The sequence below is a fragment of the Talaromyces rugulosus genome, chromosome VI (genome assembly GCF_013368755.1).
Source record: "Talaromyces rugulosus chromosome VI, complete sequence".
NCBI lineage: Eukaryota > Fungi > Ascomycota > Eurotiomycetes > Eurotiales > Trichocomaceae > Talaromyces > Talaromyces rugulosus.
In genome coordinates, this window is record NC_049566.1 from 2740475 (window position 1) to 2756802 (window position 16328).

The window sequence follows — 16328 nt, forward strand, 5'->3', positions numbered from 1 at the left end:
TATCATAGTCTGTATCTAGAAGATGTCTTATGTTGTGTAGCTCGATTTCATACATGAAGAGAGCAATCCTCAAAGAAGAAATCCGAGAGAGAAAAAGGTATAATTTCACTATCGAATATTCATGTCCCATATTCAAAAATACCCCTAGTTTGTCATGACAAAAAATCAATTAATAAAAATGACAATAAGAACCCCTATGGCAGAGAAAAAGATACAATAAAATAAGTATTTCCACATATATACGAAAACGCCAGCCAAAATATAACATTAAAATTTCTCTCTCTCTTTGTCTTTTGGGGAAGAAAGAAAAGGTCATTAGATCGCGATGCTTGTTCATCTTGATAGGGGTGTCTAATAACCGGAATGATTGCCGCCAAATGTTGAGCTCCGGTACTGAGTGCTGGGCGCGTATTCTGAGGCGTTGTCCGGGTACATTGTGAGTCGACGGTCTTCGCCGTCGGCGTCTTTGACTTCCCAGTTGTTTTGCTTGACGCCGACGGAGAATTCGAGGTCCTCTTTGGTGATGGAGTCCCAGTACTATTTGTATGTTAGAATGAACTCTGTTTATTCAAGAGAGGGACGGAGGGAATTACCTTGTAGACCATCATGACGGCGAGCAGGTTGCAGAAAGTAGCGAAGAATGTGCCGTCCAGATAATGCTGGATGTTGTTGCAGATGGTTTCGCTGAAGCTATAATACAACACTTGACCCACGACAAAGACGAACACGCCAAAGGAGATATGGCCTAGAGGCCAGCGGTCGTCCAGAGTGCCGTAGACAAGCATCAATTGCATGACAACGTAGACGGCCAGACAAATGGCGTTCAAAAGGTAAATGACAACGAACATACCAATAGGATTGGCTGGATCCAACCCGCCCCAACCCTTGAAGGTGAAGAGCGAGACGACAAACGAGATTGCAAACATGCCGACCGAACTACTTCGCAGTAGCCAGACAGAAAGCGCTGTGCCATCTTCGTACAATTGAAATCCAACAAATCCGTTGATGAGGAGACATGTGCAGAGTGCCGATGCGAGTCCGTTTTGTACTGCAGCGAAGTAAGGAAAAGGCCCGCTTCCCGGGGGAACAACACCGGCATCGATAACGAGAGAGCACATGGTCAAAAGCATGTAAATGTAGAAGAATGTGATGATTTCCTTGCGGCCTATTTATAGCAATATCAGCATTCCAGATCTTCCCTTGCCACGTTATTTCAACACAACGAGGTAAAACTCACCGACAGCTGTAAATTTCGACCGTACATGCAGGATCATAATGGCTATCATAGACAAAGCCGCGATATGTACACAGTCGGCGGCACCTTGAAAAATGATGGTGTTGGCGACTTCAATGTTTCGCGCATAGCACCTCGTAGGAATTCCTCTGGAACCCTCCAGGGACGATGGAGGGCCAACAAGCGAGCATAGCGGAAGAGGGGTCTTGACACAAATGTCGTCAAAGCTGCCGAAGCCCATACTGATGGATAGATATGGTTGTTTCTTTGTAACAAATATCGACTCCCCAGTATCAACAGTAGTTACAGCGCCCCCGGCAGTAGAATCGAAGTCGAACGGGGCAAGTTGACCCTCTCGGGGCGTCCGCCGAGCGAACGACGGAGATTAGCGAACGATAGAAGCGAAGGACTTGTTGAAAACGTGTGCGAGCGAGTGTCGAAATGGCCGATGGGTTGGCTGTTGGGGTGGGGTTGCAATGCGATGGGTTCAAGACCGGGGATTATTATTATCAGCCTGCGGTTGTCTTACTTTCTGCGATGTCTCGGTGTCTCACCCTGACAACAAGTCATGTGATGCTCAGGTTTGTTTTGCGTCTCTTTGTGGATACGGGGACCCACTATTTACTGCGCTAATACTTCCGATAGGCCAATAACGGGATATATAGTATATCTCACGTACAGCCAATCAGAACGGGGAAATTATTTGCCAGCGTATTTGAAGAGAGGCATGGTCTCTATTACTTACGTCTCTATGATAATATGCTCAGCCTTGATCGCATATGAAAACACCAAAAATTGATCCTCTCTACATGTATTTACCACATTTGCAACTCCTTACTTTTGGGTCAGTGGCGACTCTTAAAAAAGCCGCCAAGATGACTATTCTATATCTGCAAAAGGACAATACTCATGTATCCCTTTCAGAGATGGATAAAATTGAGATATTGGTAAATTCAAAACAAGTCAGTAACCGCACCCTTGTCTGCCGATCCCACCAGGTTCTGGTACTTGGCCAAAACGCCGCGCGTCACCGTCCTCGGAGGAGGCTTCCATCCCTTGAGACGCCGAGTTATTTCCTCATCAGACAAATGCACATCAATGGTATTGTTTGCTGCATCGATGGTGATCACATCGCCGTCTTCCACAATGGCAATTGGCCCGCCAACTGCTGCTTCGGGAACGACGTGTCCTACTATGAACCCATGCGAACCGCCTGAATACCGTCCATCTGTAACGAGGGCGACATTGTCTAGTTTGGCACCCTTGATATAAGATGAAGGTTTGAGCATTTCTGGCATCCCTGGGCCCCCTTTAGGACCCTCGTATCGAATAATCAACACCCAATTCTCATCCCGGCTAATCTCGCCTGCCTTTAGAGCGTTGTTCAGTGATTTCTCCTTGTGAAATACCCGGGCTTTCCCTGTGAAGTGATTGCCTTCTTTTCCAGTCACCTTCGCCACCGCTCCACCCGGAGCTAGATTTCCTCGCAAAATCTGGATGTGGCCTCGTGATAAAATTGGGTTGTCAATCGGGCGTATAATTTCTTGATCCGGTGACAGAGATGGAAATGGCTCAAAATTCTGCTCTAAAGTCTTTCCCGTGATGGTTGGAAGACTGCCGTCAAGAAGACCGGCGCTGATGAGAAGCTTGCAAACAGCAGGTATACCACCGACATTATAGAGATCGGCCATTAAATGACGCCCGCTTGGAGCCAAATCAGCGAGATAGGGGATCTTGTCACTGACTCTCTGGATATCCGCCAATTCAAAGGGCACTTCAGCCGTGTTAGCAATGGCCAACAGATGAAGAACACTGTTTGTAGAGCCACCCAATACCATTGTAAGGACAAAGGCATTTTCAAATGCAGCGGGTGTTAAAAGGTCTCTTGGACAGATGCTCTGCTCCATACAAATTCGGATGTACTTTCCTGCCTTCTGGCATTCTCTCATCTTCGCTGGAGACGTTGCAGGGTTTGAGGAAGACCCAGGAATAGAAAGACCCATGACTTCAATAGAGGCAGCCATGGTATTGGCAGTGTACATACCTCCACAGGCACCCGGTCCCGGACACGCATTGCGCATGATGTCGTCTAGAACATCTTCCGGAGACGCTGATTCCAGCCCTGGGGCCGCGTGAAGTGTCCCATATTGATATGCTCCAAGGGCCTCGAAACACGACACAACATTGAGCGGCTTTCGCAAAAGCTTTGAATAACCAGGGGCAATGGCTCCCCCATAAATCATAATGGATGGCCGATTGTGGCGTGCCATGGCCATGACGACTCCCGGCATGTTCTTATCACATCCGGCAATGGAAATGTTAGCATCGTGGTGTTGCGCGAAGGTGACTGTTTCAATGCTATCGGCGATGATCTCGCGACTCTGAAGAGAAAATCTCATTCCTTCGGTGCCTTCCGTCAGGGCATCTGATACCCCAATTGTGTTGTACTGCCATCCCATAAACCCTTCCGCCTCGACAGCGGCTTTGGCTGTTCGACCTAAATCCAGTACTGTGGAAGATGTCATCAGTAAGTCAGTGAAGTCTTCATAATTTGAAATGAGGACTCACAATGCATACTATAGAAATGTTAGTCGATCAATTGCGTGCATTGATTGCTGCCTACTCACTTGCATGGATTCCCTTCCCACCACACAGATGCGATTCCAACATGTGGACTATTCGCCATAGATTCGCCATCTGGTATACCCGCCGCATACAACATAGCCTTTTCAGAGGAACATTTAGCGAATGAATGGTATTTAAAAAAATGACTTCTGACAAACCTGCGCGGCGGGATGGTCGTGCCCTTTCGTAACAAAGGTCGACCATCGATTCAAAATGGGTTTCCCTTCCTTGTTAACGGAGTCTTTGGGCAAGCAGGAAAATTCGGCGTATTTTCCTTGAGCCGACGAGCCCTTGTCGCTGATATTGGTGTTCATTCTCCAGTGCGGTCCAATGTGGACTAGGTTCTAAGATATAATTTGAAAATTAGTCCTACAAACAGACGGTCATAATACTAACAGAATATATAGGTTTTAATCTGTGCTACTTGTGAGTACTACAATAGAGGGAAGAAAAGAATAATGAATGTGATTGATCGCCGTACCATCGCCGGTGGTTGTCTGTAAGCTATCTTATGACTTGGAGGGAGTAAGAGGACGCAATTGAAGTTCAGTTTAGGACAAGATCTACCAAGGATGCCTATACCTAGGACACTTATTGCATATGCAGGTATTGGTATCACCAGAGGAGTACAAATTTAAAAATTTTCTAAACCTAAGAATACCGAGATAAAGTGGCTTAACACGGCTTCAAGCTTCTTTTCACCCCATGAAACGAAGCTACATATCCCATTCTTTCGGGCGCGTTTTCTTCCAATCTGCCAATCGGTCCATTACCATTGCCGAGTAGTCATCGCGGACTTTATTGGATAAAAGATCACATTTTTTTATTGTGCCCCGGTATGTCGGACTTGACTCCGGCTCCCTGGTTGCCGTATTGTTTGGTAACTTACAAGTTATCACCGTAAATTACCACCGCCGGTGGTCGGGTGTGGGATCGTCGTGTAAAATAACCGTGTAAAGCTGGGGTACGGTCACTTCCCCGCACATTGGAGAAGCTGTGGAGTATTTTAAATACCGAAAAATATCCAGCTTCAGCCAACGTCTATTGCCGGGGTTGTTGTATCCGGAGTACTTCTTCCTTCCAACCCCTGTCTTCGGTTCTCAGCGCTGATAGAGGCTCCCCAGTATCTGCTATCGATAAAATGGACCTCAAACCAAGCGATAATGATGCTTATGCTGCATATGTCGAGACGCAGCAGGGAAATCCGCAGGATTCAGACGCAGTCGTTGAAAATCCAATGCTTCATATAGATTCGACCGAGTCTAAAAGAATCTTGCGGAAAGTCGACCTTCGCGTCATTCCTATTCTTGCGATCCTATATTTTCTAAGTTTTCTCGATCGAGGTAATTATTTCTATGACTATGGATTATATTGAATAGCAACTAATTGGCCTAGGAAATATTGGAAATGCCAATGTACAAGGTCTCTCCACTAGCCTGAACCTCAAGGGCAACGAGTATAACTGGTACATGTGCATGCACTTCTGGGTTGGCTCGTTATTATCTAACGGGTTATCCTTAGGGGTCTCACGATATTTTTCTTCCCCTACTCGTTTACGGAGCCCTTGTGCAACATATTACTTGTCAGGCTGAAGCCTAGCATTTGGCTTCCGTCTATTATGGTAGCATGGGGTGCGAGAATTCCCTTTCCCCCAAAACTCGAAATAGACAAGTCCTTAATATATCTAACATTTCTCAGGACTTGTTACCACTTTAACGGGACTAATACAGAACTATTCTGGGCTACTTGCGGTCAGATTCTTTCTTGGTAGGCCACATATCATGACAACAAGCCATTGATTGATCCTGACGCTTTAATATCATTTTATAGGTCTCTCTGAAGCAGGTCTTTGTAAGTCTTTCAATAATGTCCTCGGTTTCTCCTAACCTGTGAAGGGGACTCGAACTAAGTTTTGTTCTTGATTATAGTCCCCGGTTTGGCTTTTTACGTATCGCTATGGTATGTAAACTCCCGGGTCACATTTTCCTATGTTTTTAATATGAGGGTACAGGTACCCAAGATCCAACGCCCAGTTTCGGCTCTCCCTGATTTTTGCATCTGCTTCAATGGCCGGTGCATTTTCCGGGCTACTGGCGTATCTCATCGTGAAAATGGACGGTGTAGCAGGCTTGGAAGGTTGGCGATGGATGTACGTTTCTCACATTGTATAGTTTCCTTGGCTTGTGTTCCATACTCAAATGTTGAACAGTTTTATTTTGGAAGGTATCTTAACTGTCGTCGTCGCGGTACTATCTTACATGTTTGTCTGGGACGAACCGCAATCTGCAACGTTCCTTTCAGAGCATGAGAAGGCTGTTCTCCTCGAACTGTTGAATGACACCGGAACAACAGTTTCTGCAAACCCCCAGCTAGGCCACAGCCATTCTTTCGAGTGGAGGCATGTGAAAGCTGCTATTTTGGACTGGCAGGTATCGTATACTTTCCAGTATATTCAAAATGCTATTACTCACATCAGGCGCAGACGTGGTTTCACTGTCTTGGTTACTGGGGAGCGGTAAGTCACTAATGTTTGGTCTAAACTGTGTAATAATTCTGATGTCCAAACAGGCCGTTGCTGTATACGCTCTTTCGTTATTCCTTCCTACGATAATTAAAGGGCTTGGGTACTCCGCGGCCAATGCCCAGCTCCTCACAATTCCAGTATACTTTGCAGCCACCATTTCCTGTCTCCTTGTTGGATACTTTGCAGACCTAACTGGCCAGAGGGGAATTTTCACTGCCGGGTGCTATATCACGATCTTTGTGGGATATATCATTGCTGTCGCTCCGTCTCGTTTTATACCAGGTCTCACATATGCTTCATGTTTCATTGCGGCATGTGGAATATACCCTGGTAAGCCCGGACCCGCTACCAAACATAGCAATATATTCTGCTTTTGGTATGTTTTCTTTTTGCTAATTTTGCAAAATTGCACATCCAGCTATACCCGGCCTCCTTGCATTGTCGTCGAACAATTTCGCGCCGACATCAAAACGAGCCGTAGGCATGGCAATTCAGATGGGATTTGGAACCATGGGCGGCGCGGCCGCTTCAAACTTTTACCGTACTTCCGATGCTCCTCGTTATCGTCTAGGGCATGGCCTCGTGTTGGCGTTTGCAGGCTTGGGGATGATTGTCATGATCGCATACCACTTCATATGCCGTGCAATCAATGCCAAAAGAGACAAGAACGCTGAGAGCACGTCACAATACACCAGGGCAGAATTGGTTGACATGGGCGACAGAGCACCAACATTTCGCTACAAGCTCTAAGCATATTTTCCCACTTACAGGATAAATATTTAAGACATTTGAAGTAATATAGACGTCATCGGTTGATATATCTAGGTCTCGCGAACATTGAATATATCAATTGTACGGTCAAAGTAATTTTTTTGAACACGACATCTAGAGATTAGAGACAAGAAGTCAACTAGGAGAGCCAAAAGTGATCATCTATAGGCTCTAGTAGAATATTTTAAATATGAATTGTTACTGGCTTATGTTTTGTAGTTAGGTTTATTCAAAGTACTAACAGGTAACCGATTGTTGATGGAATAATCAGTTCTCTTATTGTCTGTTACTATTATTATTATTACCATACAAGCCATGATTATGAAAAGCAGGAAAGAGAAATTTCACATTTGTAATGCAGCTTACCAAACTGTATTATTCTTGTTCTTGTAACGATACACCCCCACAATAATATATGTGGAGAAGACCCCGAAGGTTATAACCGCCTTCATATACGTTCCCCGGACAAATAACCAACAAGCAGATCGGAAAATTGAGTCGAAACATGGTGCAACCGAACGAGCTGACCCCCAATTCTTGGAGTCGCTCTAGGGCGAGGAAAATGCACATTGTGTGTAAAAGATGCCGAGAACAGCATGTCCGTTGCGACGCCGCTGTCAAGGGACAACCGTGTTCGAATTGTGAGCGCGCAAACAGTCCAGTCTGCCAGATAGTGCACACTGCAAGGGCTAGGTGAACTTCAATGCTACTTCCTACGCGCTGGAGATTACTTTCTTTCTAATAATCGGGAATAGGGCTAAGAGTGGCAAATTCATTCCCAATGTACAGAATCGCAGGGCCGAAACGGATTATTCAGGCTCTAGTTCCTCTGCATCATCGCTTCAAATGCCCTATAGATCTATGCAGCTACCCCAGTTCTCGATTGATTTTGCAGCTTTATGCCAGAATGGACATGGAAACGGAAATATATCAAACCGCTTCGCTGTCTATCTTGGCGAGCAGGGTTCGGGTAGCGATAGCCAATCTCCTTCAGCACCTCCTATCTGGGGAGAGAGTTGGTATTTATCCTACGTTATTCAAACAACTAACAGCCAGCACAATTACCTGTACCGACCGATAACTAGTGCCCCTGAAATATCAAGTGGTCAAAACGAGGAACAGCATACATATTGGAATCTACATCCCAGAAATTCAAGACCGGCGGCATCGCCTGCAACCAAGCTTAGTAGTGAGCTGCCTTCTGCCAATTTAGTTGATCAACTTCTCGAGGACTACTTTGCCATTTTCCACCCCTTTTGTCCTATAATCGACCGGGAAAAATTCCTTACGGCTGTTCGGATGGGATCCGTTTCTCAAACATTACTTCGCTGCGTGCTTTTCGTTTCGTCTATTCACTGTGATCTCAAAAAGCTGCATCTTCTAGGCTACAGCAACCGTGTTGAAGCTGAAGATGATCTATTCAACAATGCGAGAGTAGCGTTTGACTCTGAGGAAGAGTCAGATCGTCTAGTAATGTTGCTGTGCTCGTATTTGCTTCACTACTGGTCAGGATCTCCTAGTAAAAGCAAAGACTCACTCTGGTGGCTTGCTGGTGCTATCCGGACAGCTCAATCGATGGGAATGCATCGGAAGATTCAGCATAGTCAGATATCTTTGGACAGGCAAAAAACTTGGAGGCGTATATGGTGGCTGCTTTACGTAAGTTCATATAAGTTCGACCACGCTCCTATATCGAATAACATAGGCTAACTTCTATCGTAAGATCCGGGATTGTCAAATCTCACTTTCATTGGGAAAGCCAATGACCATTGTGAGTTGTGACTGTGATGTTGAGAACATATCTGAAGACGATCTTTGTGGGGAATCGAAAGAGACACAGCTATACGTGATGTTTCAAGCAAGGCTATCCGAAACCGGTAACCCAATTGCTCAATGTGCATTCTTTGAGTTCTTTTCTAACCAAGTCCAGTGTCTGGCTTTCTCAGAACTTACCTGGCACCCTCCAGCCCCCAGAAAGTACACGAGTCGACGGTACTATTGAAAATGTGCTTTTTGTTTGAAGAGTGGTACCAAGGACTGCCCTCCAAAATGACATATCAAGAATCACCAAGATCGCAGTTGGTCTTGATTCTCAACATGACGTACAAGTAAGAAAGTCATCTATATAATTCATTACTAGTAATAACCTGCAATAGCTACTATCGAATTATTCTTTATCGAAATGTGCAGCGGTTCCTGTCCAATGGCAATACCAGCACTATCCAGTCTATCAATGATATAATCGCCGGCGCAGCGAAACTCATCACTTCAATGACAGAGGATGCCGTCACGCACCTCGACGCCAGATATTTTCCTATGATATGGTACGTATTTAATTTATGCTAGATCTATTTCATAAATATTCATTCCTGGATATTACGACTGATATATCGAAACAGTGTTTCCGCCATCTTTGCCGCTATGACTGCCGAGTTTGCCCAATCGCACTCTCCAGACTTGAAAGAGCTGGAAAAAGACGGCCATTTACGAATGGTAAAATACAAGGTTCTAGCACTGAAAGAATTCGCAAAGTGCCATGTCTTAGCCGGCTGGATACGGGAATTGTTCCTTGGTCTGCTGGATCGACAATCGGATGACACGGCCGCGTACGAGAAATCTCGATCGGCCGGGACACAACAATTACCAGATCCGCAACGCATTTTGGCGAGGTCGGACACACAGAATTCAACAATCAGCAAGCCCGGTATATTCCTGGCTCAGGGATCTGTACCAGGATCCATTTCTGAAACGTGCGGGAGCCAGCTTCCGTCGGAGATTTCCCTTGGCCAAGCCACTATGCAGGGATCTGCTGCGGAAGACACGCCATCTTTACCAAATATTGACCTTTCCTGGGATTATACTTGGGGACTGGGCCAGGAAATATTCCATTTAACATCAGACAGGTCTGTTGACTCAGGAATGAATGACAGGGATAAATTGCCAGTTGGATGGCCAGAATTTTCAAATTTTGCGGATGGGTCGGGTATAGATGAGCTATATAGACATTACTGTAACCAATAGTAGTTCTACATGGATATAGCTTACTATGTCTGAATATACGAACTAGCTTCGAAATTTTCAAAATCCTTGCAGTAATTTCCAAGCCCACGGAGCTTCTGAAAACTTCATCTCATTATTGGGCTTTTGTCGGGATTTCATGTTTTGGTATGAATATACTTGCAATTATTTAATGCTAGACACGCTAGTATGTCAAATGGTCGATAAGGGCAGAGAGCAAGTACAAAAATCAACCTAGCTGCATATGCATTTCTATAATTTGTCCCGGTCTTTCCCGTGAGCACAATCACCCAAATTATATCCATAGGGTCTAGTTGATAGGACCTTCACTCAACCCAAAAGAAAGCTTTGACTAGGACTGTCGAATTAAAGACCCGAGGATGTACACAATCGCCCCACTCTAGGGCCTGCAGAGGTCTGAGAGTAACGGAGATCGTCTGATATCTGCATATCAAGAGATCAAAGCACAAAAGAATAATAGCTCAACATAGCAGAGGAACCTTGCGCAAAATATTGAGAAGAGGAACTGGGTTTCTACCACGTAACTTGATTTCGATAGGATCACAAGCTCGTATGAATCCGCATTTAACAGAGCCAATTTATTCGGTTTTCAAACTATGTTTTGGGCTGGTCTCGCACGTCAGAAGGCTGTGATAATAGTAAATAAATAATAAATAAGGGACTACCAGTACCACTGGTACTATCCGAAATAAGTAGTTCATACTTGGTTCTGTAGACCAGGGTTCATTATTGATCAACGTAGGCTATCTTTATTACTTGCACTACGTAGTTATTGATCCTTGCGAGGGTCGTTACTAGTGATAATTAGTAGATCCTCGGTCTCGAGTCTCGACTCCATGTGCCGACCGAGAGACCGTTGCTAGACAATAGTTGCATATCGCCAAGGTCTAGACTCTAGACTACTTTCTTGTTTACTCCAGTCTACGCTAGCAAATTTTCATTTTTTTTTTTTTTGCCGTCAGACCGCTTTGGCTTCTGTACTTCAACTTGTGTACCCAGTAATCTAACTAGACAGCCATTATCACATGCAGCGAGCGGAACTAACTATGGATACACTATTGAATTATATTTCCGGGCAATCTTAGGTTCATCCTGTGGCTGTTCCCGAGGCTGCCGTCGCGTAAGCCAAAACCAATTACAATCAAAGCCGCGGACAACAGTGGATAGGTTCTTTTTTAAACATGGATAATGCATGACTTAGTGCATAGGATCTAATTTATGAGAATACTAATATGTTCCACCGAGCAGATCTATTTTGGAAATTTCTAGCCAGATACGCTGCCGGATGGTGGAAGTTTATGTTACTACATGTAGTTTTGTTCCTGTTCAGCTATGATTACTGCCTGCTAGAAAATTAGCACAGGCTCCTTGAGATCATTATTACTATTCAATACTACGTACCACAGGGCTCACTGACCATGTGGGTAAACCAACACCGGGAGTTTCCCCGGAGATTATGGGTTGTCCCATAGTTCCGAGCCGTCGGTAGCCATTTTCGCCCACTGTCCCGGTATGCTCTTATGGGCTCCCTGGTACGTAGTATGACTTTATTCCATGTCGGTCCGCATCCATCAGACAGATGCCACATGGTGTAAGGCCTCGGAGAATAATATGACGAAAAGCGTGTCTTCGTCAATTGGTGCAGTATTGAACCAATACATGTAATTTACAACTAGTTTGTGTGAAGTGCGCATGCATAGATGTTGTGAAAAGTATGATATGTGCACTTACACCAGATATATACCACTATATTGATATAAACCACTACACCCTGCCTCTTATCGACTTAGGTTCAGTTTATTTCGTCTAAAATCCCTGTGTCGGTTAAATACGTAACCGCGCGCGATCAATGCTGACACTACGAGTCCTAGTAGCCCATAATCCAAACCACATATAGCTAAAAGTAATTTATACCCCGGTCTACATTATTATTGTTGGAACGGAACTTTCTCCCTTTTCAAAAAGGAAGAACTCGCTTCGAAGTAGCCCATTGTATCGTCAAAGGTCGGCATTGATCACCCAATAATGACAAACCCCGGCGCCGAACCAGAAAAGCTTACCCTGAACAAGAAATATAATACCCAGGGGATATAGTCCATATCATGCATGAAAATTGATGAAACCCCATGCTAGCACCATGTGTGTAAGCTATCGCCAACGGCTGCTAGCGACGGCCACCAGGTCGATCTCCGGCCATCCTTGCAGGAATGCTAATTAGTTATTAGTAACTACTTTCTTACCGAAAGGCCGCACAAATGTGGGCGCTTCAAAATGTTATTCTACTTCATTTTTCTATCTATTCATTTTCTCTCTCGTTGGAATTGTTCTCCCACAATTAAACCGAAATCCGAGTCCCGACTTCAAGGCTTGTTTTGGGGGAACGGGTACGTTTCGTGCTATGAAACCTCGTAATAATAAGGACGAGGGAATTCTGTTGCACAGCAGTAATAATGTCTTAGACCTCCAATTAGAGCTTTAATTCCCAAAGTGACGGCATCTTGGCACCGGTCTGGTTCTCATCACTAGTATATTATTACTTCTGTTATCATTTTTGGGTACTTTACGTACCCCTAAGGGGAATTCTCGGAAGACACTGGCCAGTAACTTTCTAGAACATAGACAACGCCCTGGATCATATTCCTGCAAGAATCAATCTCCACTTTATAATAATCGTACTGCTTTTGTATGGCATAGATGCCGATGAGCCGCGATCTAGGTCGTCATGTTGTTTCTTGGTTCTTGGTTTTGGTTTTTGTTTTTTTTTGTTTTTTTTTTACAAGTATCCTTCCTGAGAAAATTTTTTTATATTGGTAGGATCATATATAATGCAACCGAAATTCCTCTCTGTTAACCCGATCATGGAAATGCCTTTCTCTCTCACCTAGCTGTCTCTCTTCTAAGAAAGATTACATCACATGTGCAATTAATACCTATAGGCAATTGAAGGTTAGTTTTCTTCCAACATTGTTTGTATAACGCCGATATTAGTTGTTTACTGACATTGAGGTCTAGCATAAATTCTACACGAGCAAAAGATTTGCATAAAAAAAAGAAAAAAAAAAAAAGCAAAACAAAAACCGACGCCATACGAGATGTGCCACTATTTCAAAAACATCTATGTTTATACGGGATGCCGCGATCCGAGCGGACACTTTCACAGAATCGCACTAGATGGACAGGATAGTAGCCTAGGCCGATGTCACGATAGCCCTCATGAGAGAATTGTTGTCGAAGTCGGTGTGTGCCGTCTGTGCTGTCGGTGACGACGCATGGGCACGTTACATCATCTTCTCCAAATTGCAGTCAGATCTTTTTTTAACTGCCGTTTTATCTGATTCCTTCCCTGGCTTGGCGTTTAGAGGGGGAATGAAGGAGAACAGCAGTGCAACGAAAAGCACGCTTGCTTCCCAGCCTGTTACGAATCGTTCTTAGTGGTTGTCGGTTTTTGAAGAATACCCCTGCTCTATGTTTGTGCTCTTATCACTTCTTGATCGATGGCTGTTCATTGTTGGCGTTTTGGCGAATTTTTTCTATGGGTTAGCTTCTGAATACCAAAGCCAAAATGGTTTACATCTGTACTCTTGCATATTATTGATCAATGCTCTTGGCTAGGCAACAACACTGTGGTGACACCGTTCCGTTCCGTTCCTGTGCTGATGCTTATTCTTTCCATCTGGGCGCATTCGGCGCATTATTGTTGGGCGGATTAATTTCATTAAGGTTTTCATTGGAATTAGCCCTATAGTCCACGATCTTCACGCGTGGGCCCGACTACTTTCAAATAAGCCCGAATACGACTTGCAAGTTTTGGGACACCGGTGTTGCATTTCCGGCCAATAAAGCCGTGTCCACTGGGCGATTACAACAGATCTTCAACAATAATGAACTCAGTGAAGTAGCAGAAGTACCCTGCTGGCTATCCTATCTCCTACTTTCCCCTTGCCCCCCTCTTTTGCTTTTGTCCCTCGGGTGTACCGAGAGGCTCCGTGCGCCGATTGCGTCAAGGCGGGCCAGGACTAGGGCCTCTTTAGGACGAAACAAGTAGTAGCCCTGTCTTGCTAGTACATGATATAGTTGCAACTTGTCAAATGGGACGACAGACCGTTACGCCGAGGCCTTGATTGAGTCATTGACTGGAGATCCGGAAATGGAGCACGACATCCCGCTCGGTCAGCGTATCACTGATCAGGGTTCGAGAAGCAAATCACCCGCGACCACCATGGCCGTGGCCGTGGCCCTAGTTAGGCGGCAGTTCTCTTCCGAAAAAGGCCTGTGCTACGGGACCGGCGCGGTGAGAGACGGTGAGGCTGTTGGTCGTCTCGATCCGCTAATGTATCATGATGTTGTAGACCGGGCGAGTAAGTAGTGACTGGCGCGTACAACCTTGGCCAGTTGCTTGCTGGTGCTACTTCTATTTGCAGTAAGCGCGTGGTACTGCGACAAAGCAAGACATACCAACAAGGATGACAAGTCATAGCATAGTCATAGTAATAGTAGTATGTAATGATGATGATACTAATAACAATAATGTCGAATTGGTCCATGGAAACGGGCTCGGGGCTCCACCCGCTCCCGCGCACACTCTCCACTCTCCACCTTTCTTCAGCTTCTAAAAAGCTCTTCCAGAACGCCTCATCTGTTCGCCCCCGGCGCCGTTGATGTGGAAAAAGTTTCCCCGGCGAATACCTCTTCCAGTATGTATGTACTTCTGACCAGGTGCCATCCACCTACGTAGGTAAATACACACGTTGTTTTGGCCTTGCTGATTCTTCGTTCCGCTGCGTATATCCGCTATGAAGCCTAGTGAAGCGCTCGCCGCTTCATCTGGGATCAACCTTTTACGAACTTCGGTCGGTCCTACGGATACAATCTCTTGAGCGGACTCTAGAGACTCTATACGATATGAATTACAACCTTGAACCGTGTCGCTTTTGTGGGCCTAAAACGGGCCGTTCCAGAAACCGGAGGCCTTTTTTTTTTCCCGCCCGCCGATCTCTGTGTCATAGACGCTGATATCATATGGCGGTCAAGTCCCAGACAGGGTTTATTTTATTATATTACTATTATTATTTTCCTCTCAAATCCAATTTCATGCCGGACATACGTCTTAATATTACTTGACATGCGTATTCCCGTACTGGTGACGTTGCCAATCGGGTCACCTGCCGGCCATAACATTTCGATATCCAACCAATATGGCTTCATGGAATCAATGGCAAGGGAGGGGCAGGGCTACTTGTGGGCTACCACACTGGCATTATAGTGCCCGGCAGATTTATATCTGCGCCGCCATTCCCGCGCTGTATGGGTGTATCGAGACACCTGCAGTATTTAGCTATGTTGTGGCTGTAAACGTGGACGTTGGTTGGCGACCAGGTCCGTGCTAAGATCTAAATATGCCAGGGAATGCTGCTATCTTCGCTTATGCCGTTTCTGCATCATTAGTACGGACGGATATCACGGAGATAACCCGCTATGGGACATCTCGAGCATTGCGCTCCTCTATTTAGTTGTCTTCGAAATTGTAGGAAGTAGTAATCCCAATCTATATATATATATAATCCTTCGCATCCTACGATTGATTTAGTCCGATTGATAACGCCCCGGATGCGGTGTGTTTGTTCCGGTATGCACCCACCAACTTAGTGGCCCCCTTAATTTCTTCCGCTTGACCCATGCAGCCACCCTAGATCTAAAGTATAATTGATTAATTATTTGCTTCCTGCTCACCTAACACTGGGCCAGCAGGGATAATGCTATAAACTATCGCTTTCGTTCACGAAGGATACCGGTCATATCGACTGGTGAGTGCAACCATACCTGGGCTGTGGGCAGATCCGTTACTCGTAATTATCCTGTCTTCTAGTTATTTCCCTGGATATTAGCATGCAAATATATCAGTACATGTTAATAGTAGCAACCGTATAAAGGAGAAGTATTGACTGCTACTTTCATCGAGTCGATCCGTTAGGGTACCGTTCAATCACGTGGGTTCTTTCCATGACAACATCAGTCGATGCTTTCCTTTTCTTACTACTATTGAATGCTTTACGGTACGAAAAAATACTTAAGGTTTAATTCAGTGTTAACAATACTCCTTATTGTCGTGTGTACCAAGTCAATACTTTTTACTAG

General features: G+C 45.0%; 4 protein-coding genes across 4 annotated transcripts; 2 read left to right on the forward strand and 2 right to left on the reverse strand.

Moving 5' to 3' along the window:
- Positions 1–351: 351 nt before the first annotated feature.
- Positions 352–1475, reverse strand: TRUGW13939_11318 (uncharacterized protein; the record flags this gene model as incomplete). The annotated part of the gene is made up of 3 exons (XM_035494426.1): positions 352–537; positions 594–1165; positions 1238–1475. 3 exons carry the CDS (start codon positions 1473–1475, stop codon positions 352–354), a joined length of 996 nt encoding a protein of 331 aa, XP_035350319.1.
- Positions 1476–2187: 712 nt separating this feature from the next.
- Positions 2188–4173, reverse strand: TRUGW13939_11319 (uncharacterized protein; the record flags this gene model as incomplete). Its single annotated transcript, XM_035494427.1, has 4 exons — positions 2188–3743; positions 3803–3810; positions 3862–3959; positions 4018–4173. 4 exons carry the CDS (start codon positions 4171–4173, stop codon positions 2188–2190), a joined length of 1818 nt encoding a protein of 605 aa, XP_035350320.1.
- Positions 4174–5000: 827 nt separating this feature from the next.
- On the forward strand, positions 5001–7133 carry TRUGW13939_11320 (uncharacterized protein; the record flags this gene model as incomplete). Its single annotated transcript, XM_035494428.1, has 11 exons — positions 5001–5202; positions 5255–5324; positions 5381–5490; positions 5558–5626; positions 5690–5710; positions 5788–5818; positions 5871–6008; positions 6069–6288; positions 6342–6374; positions 6428–6713; positions 6802–7133. 11 exons carry the CDS (start codon positions 5001–5003, stop codon positions 7131–7133), a joined length of 1512 nt encoding a protein of 503 aa, XP_035350321.1.
- An 867-nt stretch (positions 7134–8000) lies between these two features.
- On the forward strand, positions 8001–10175 carry TRUGW13939_11321 (uncharacterized protein; the record flags this gene model as incomplete). The annotated part of the gene is made up of 5 exons (XM_035494429.1): positions 8001–8813; positions 8914–9031; positions 9085–9262; positions 9311–9478; positions 9554–10175. The coding sequence occupies 5 exons, from the start codon at positions 8001–8003 to the stop codon at positions 10173–10175; spliced, it is 1899 nt and encodes a 632-aa protein (XP_035350322.1).
- Between the last annotated feature and the right edge of the window lie 6153 nt (positions 10176–16328).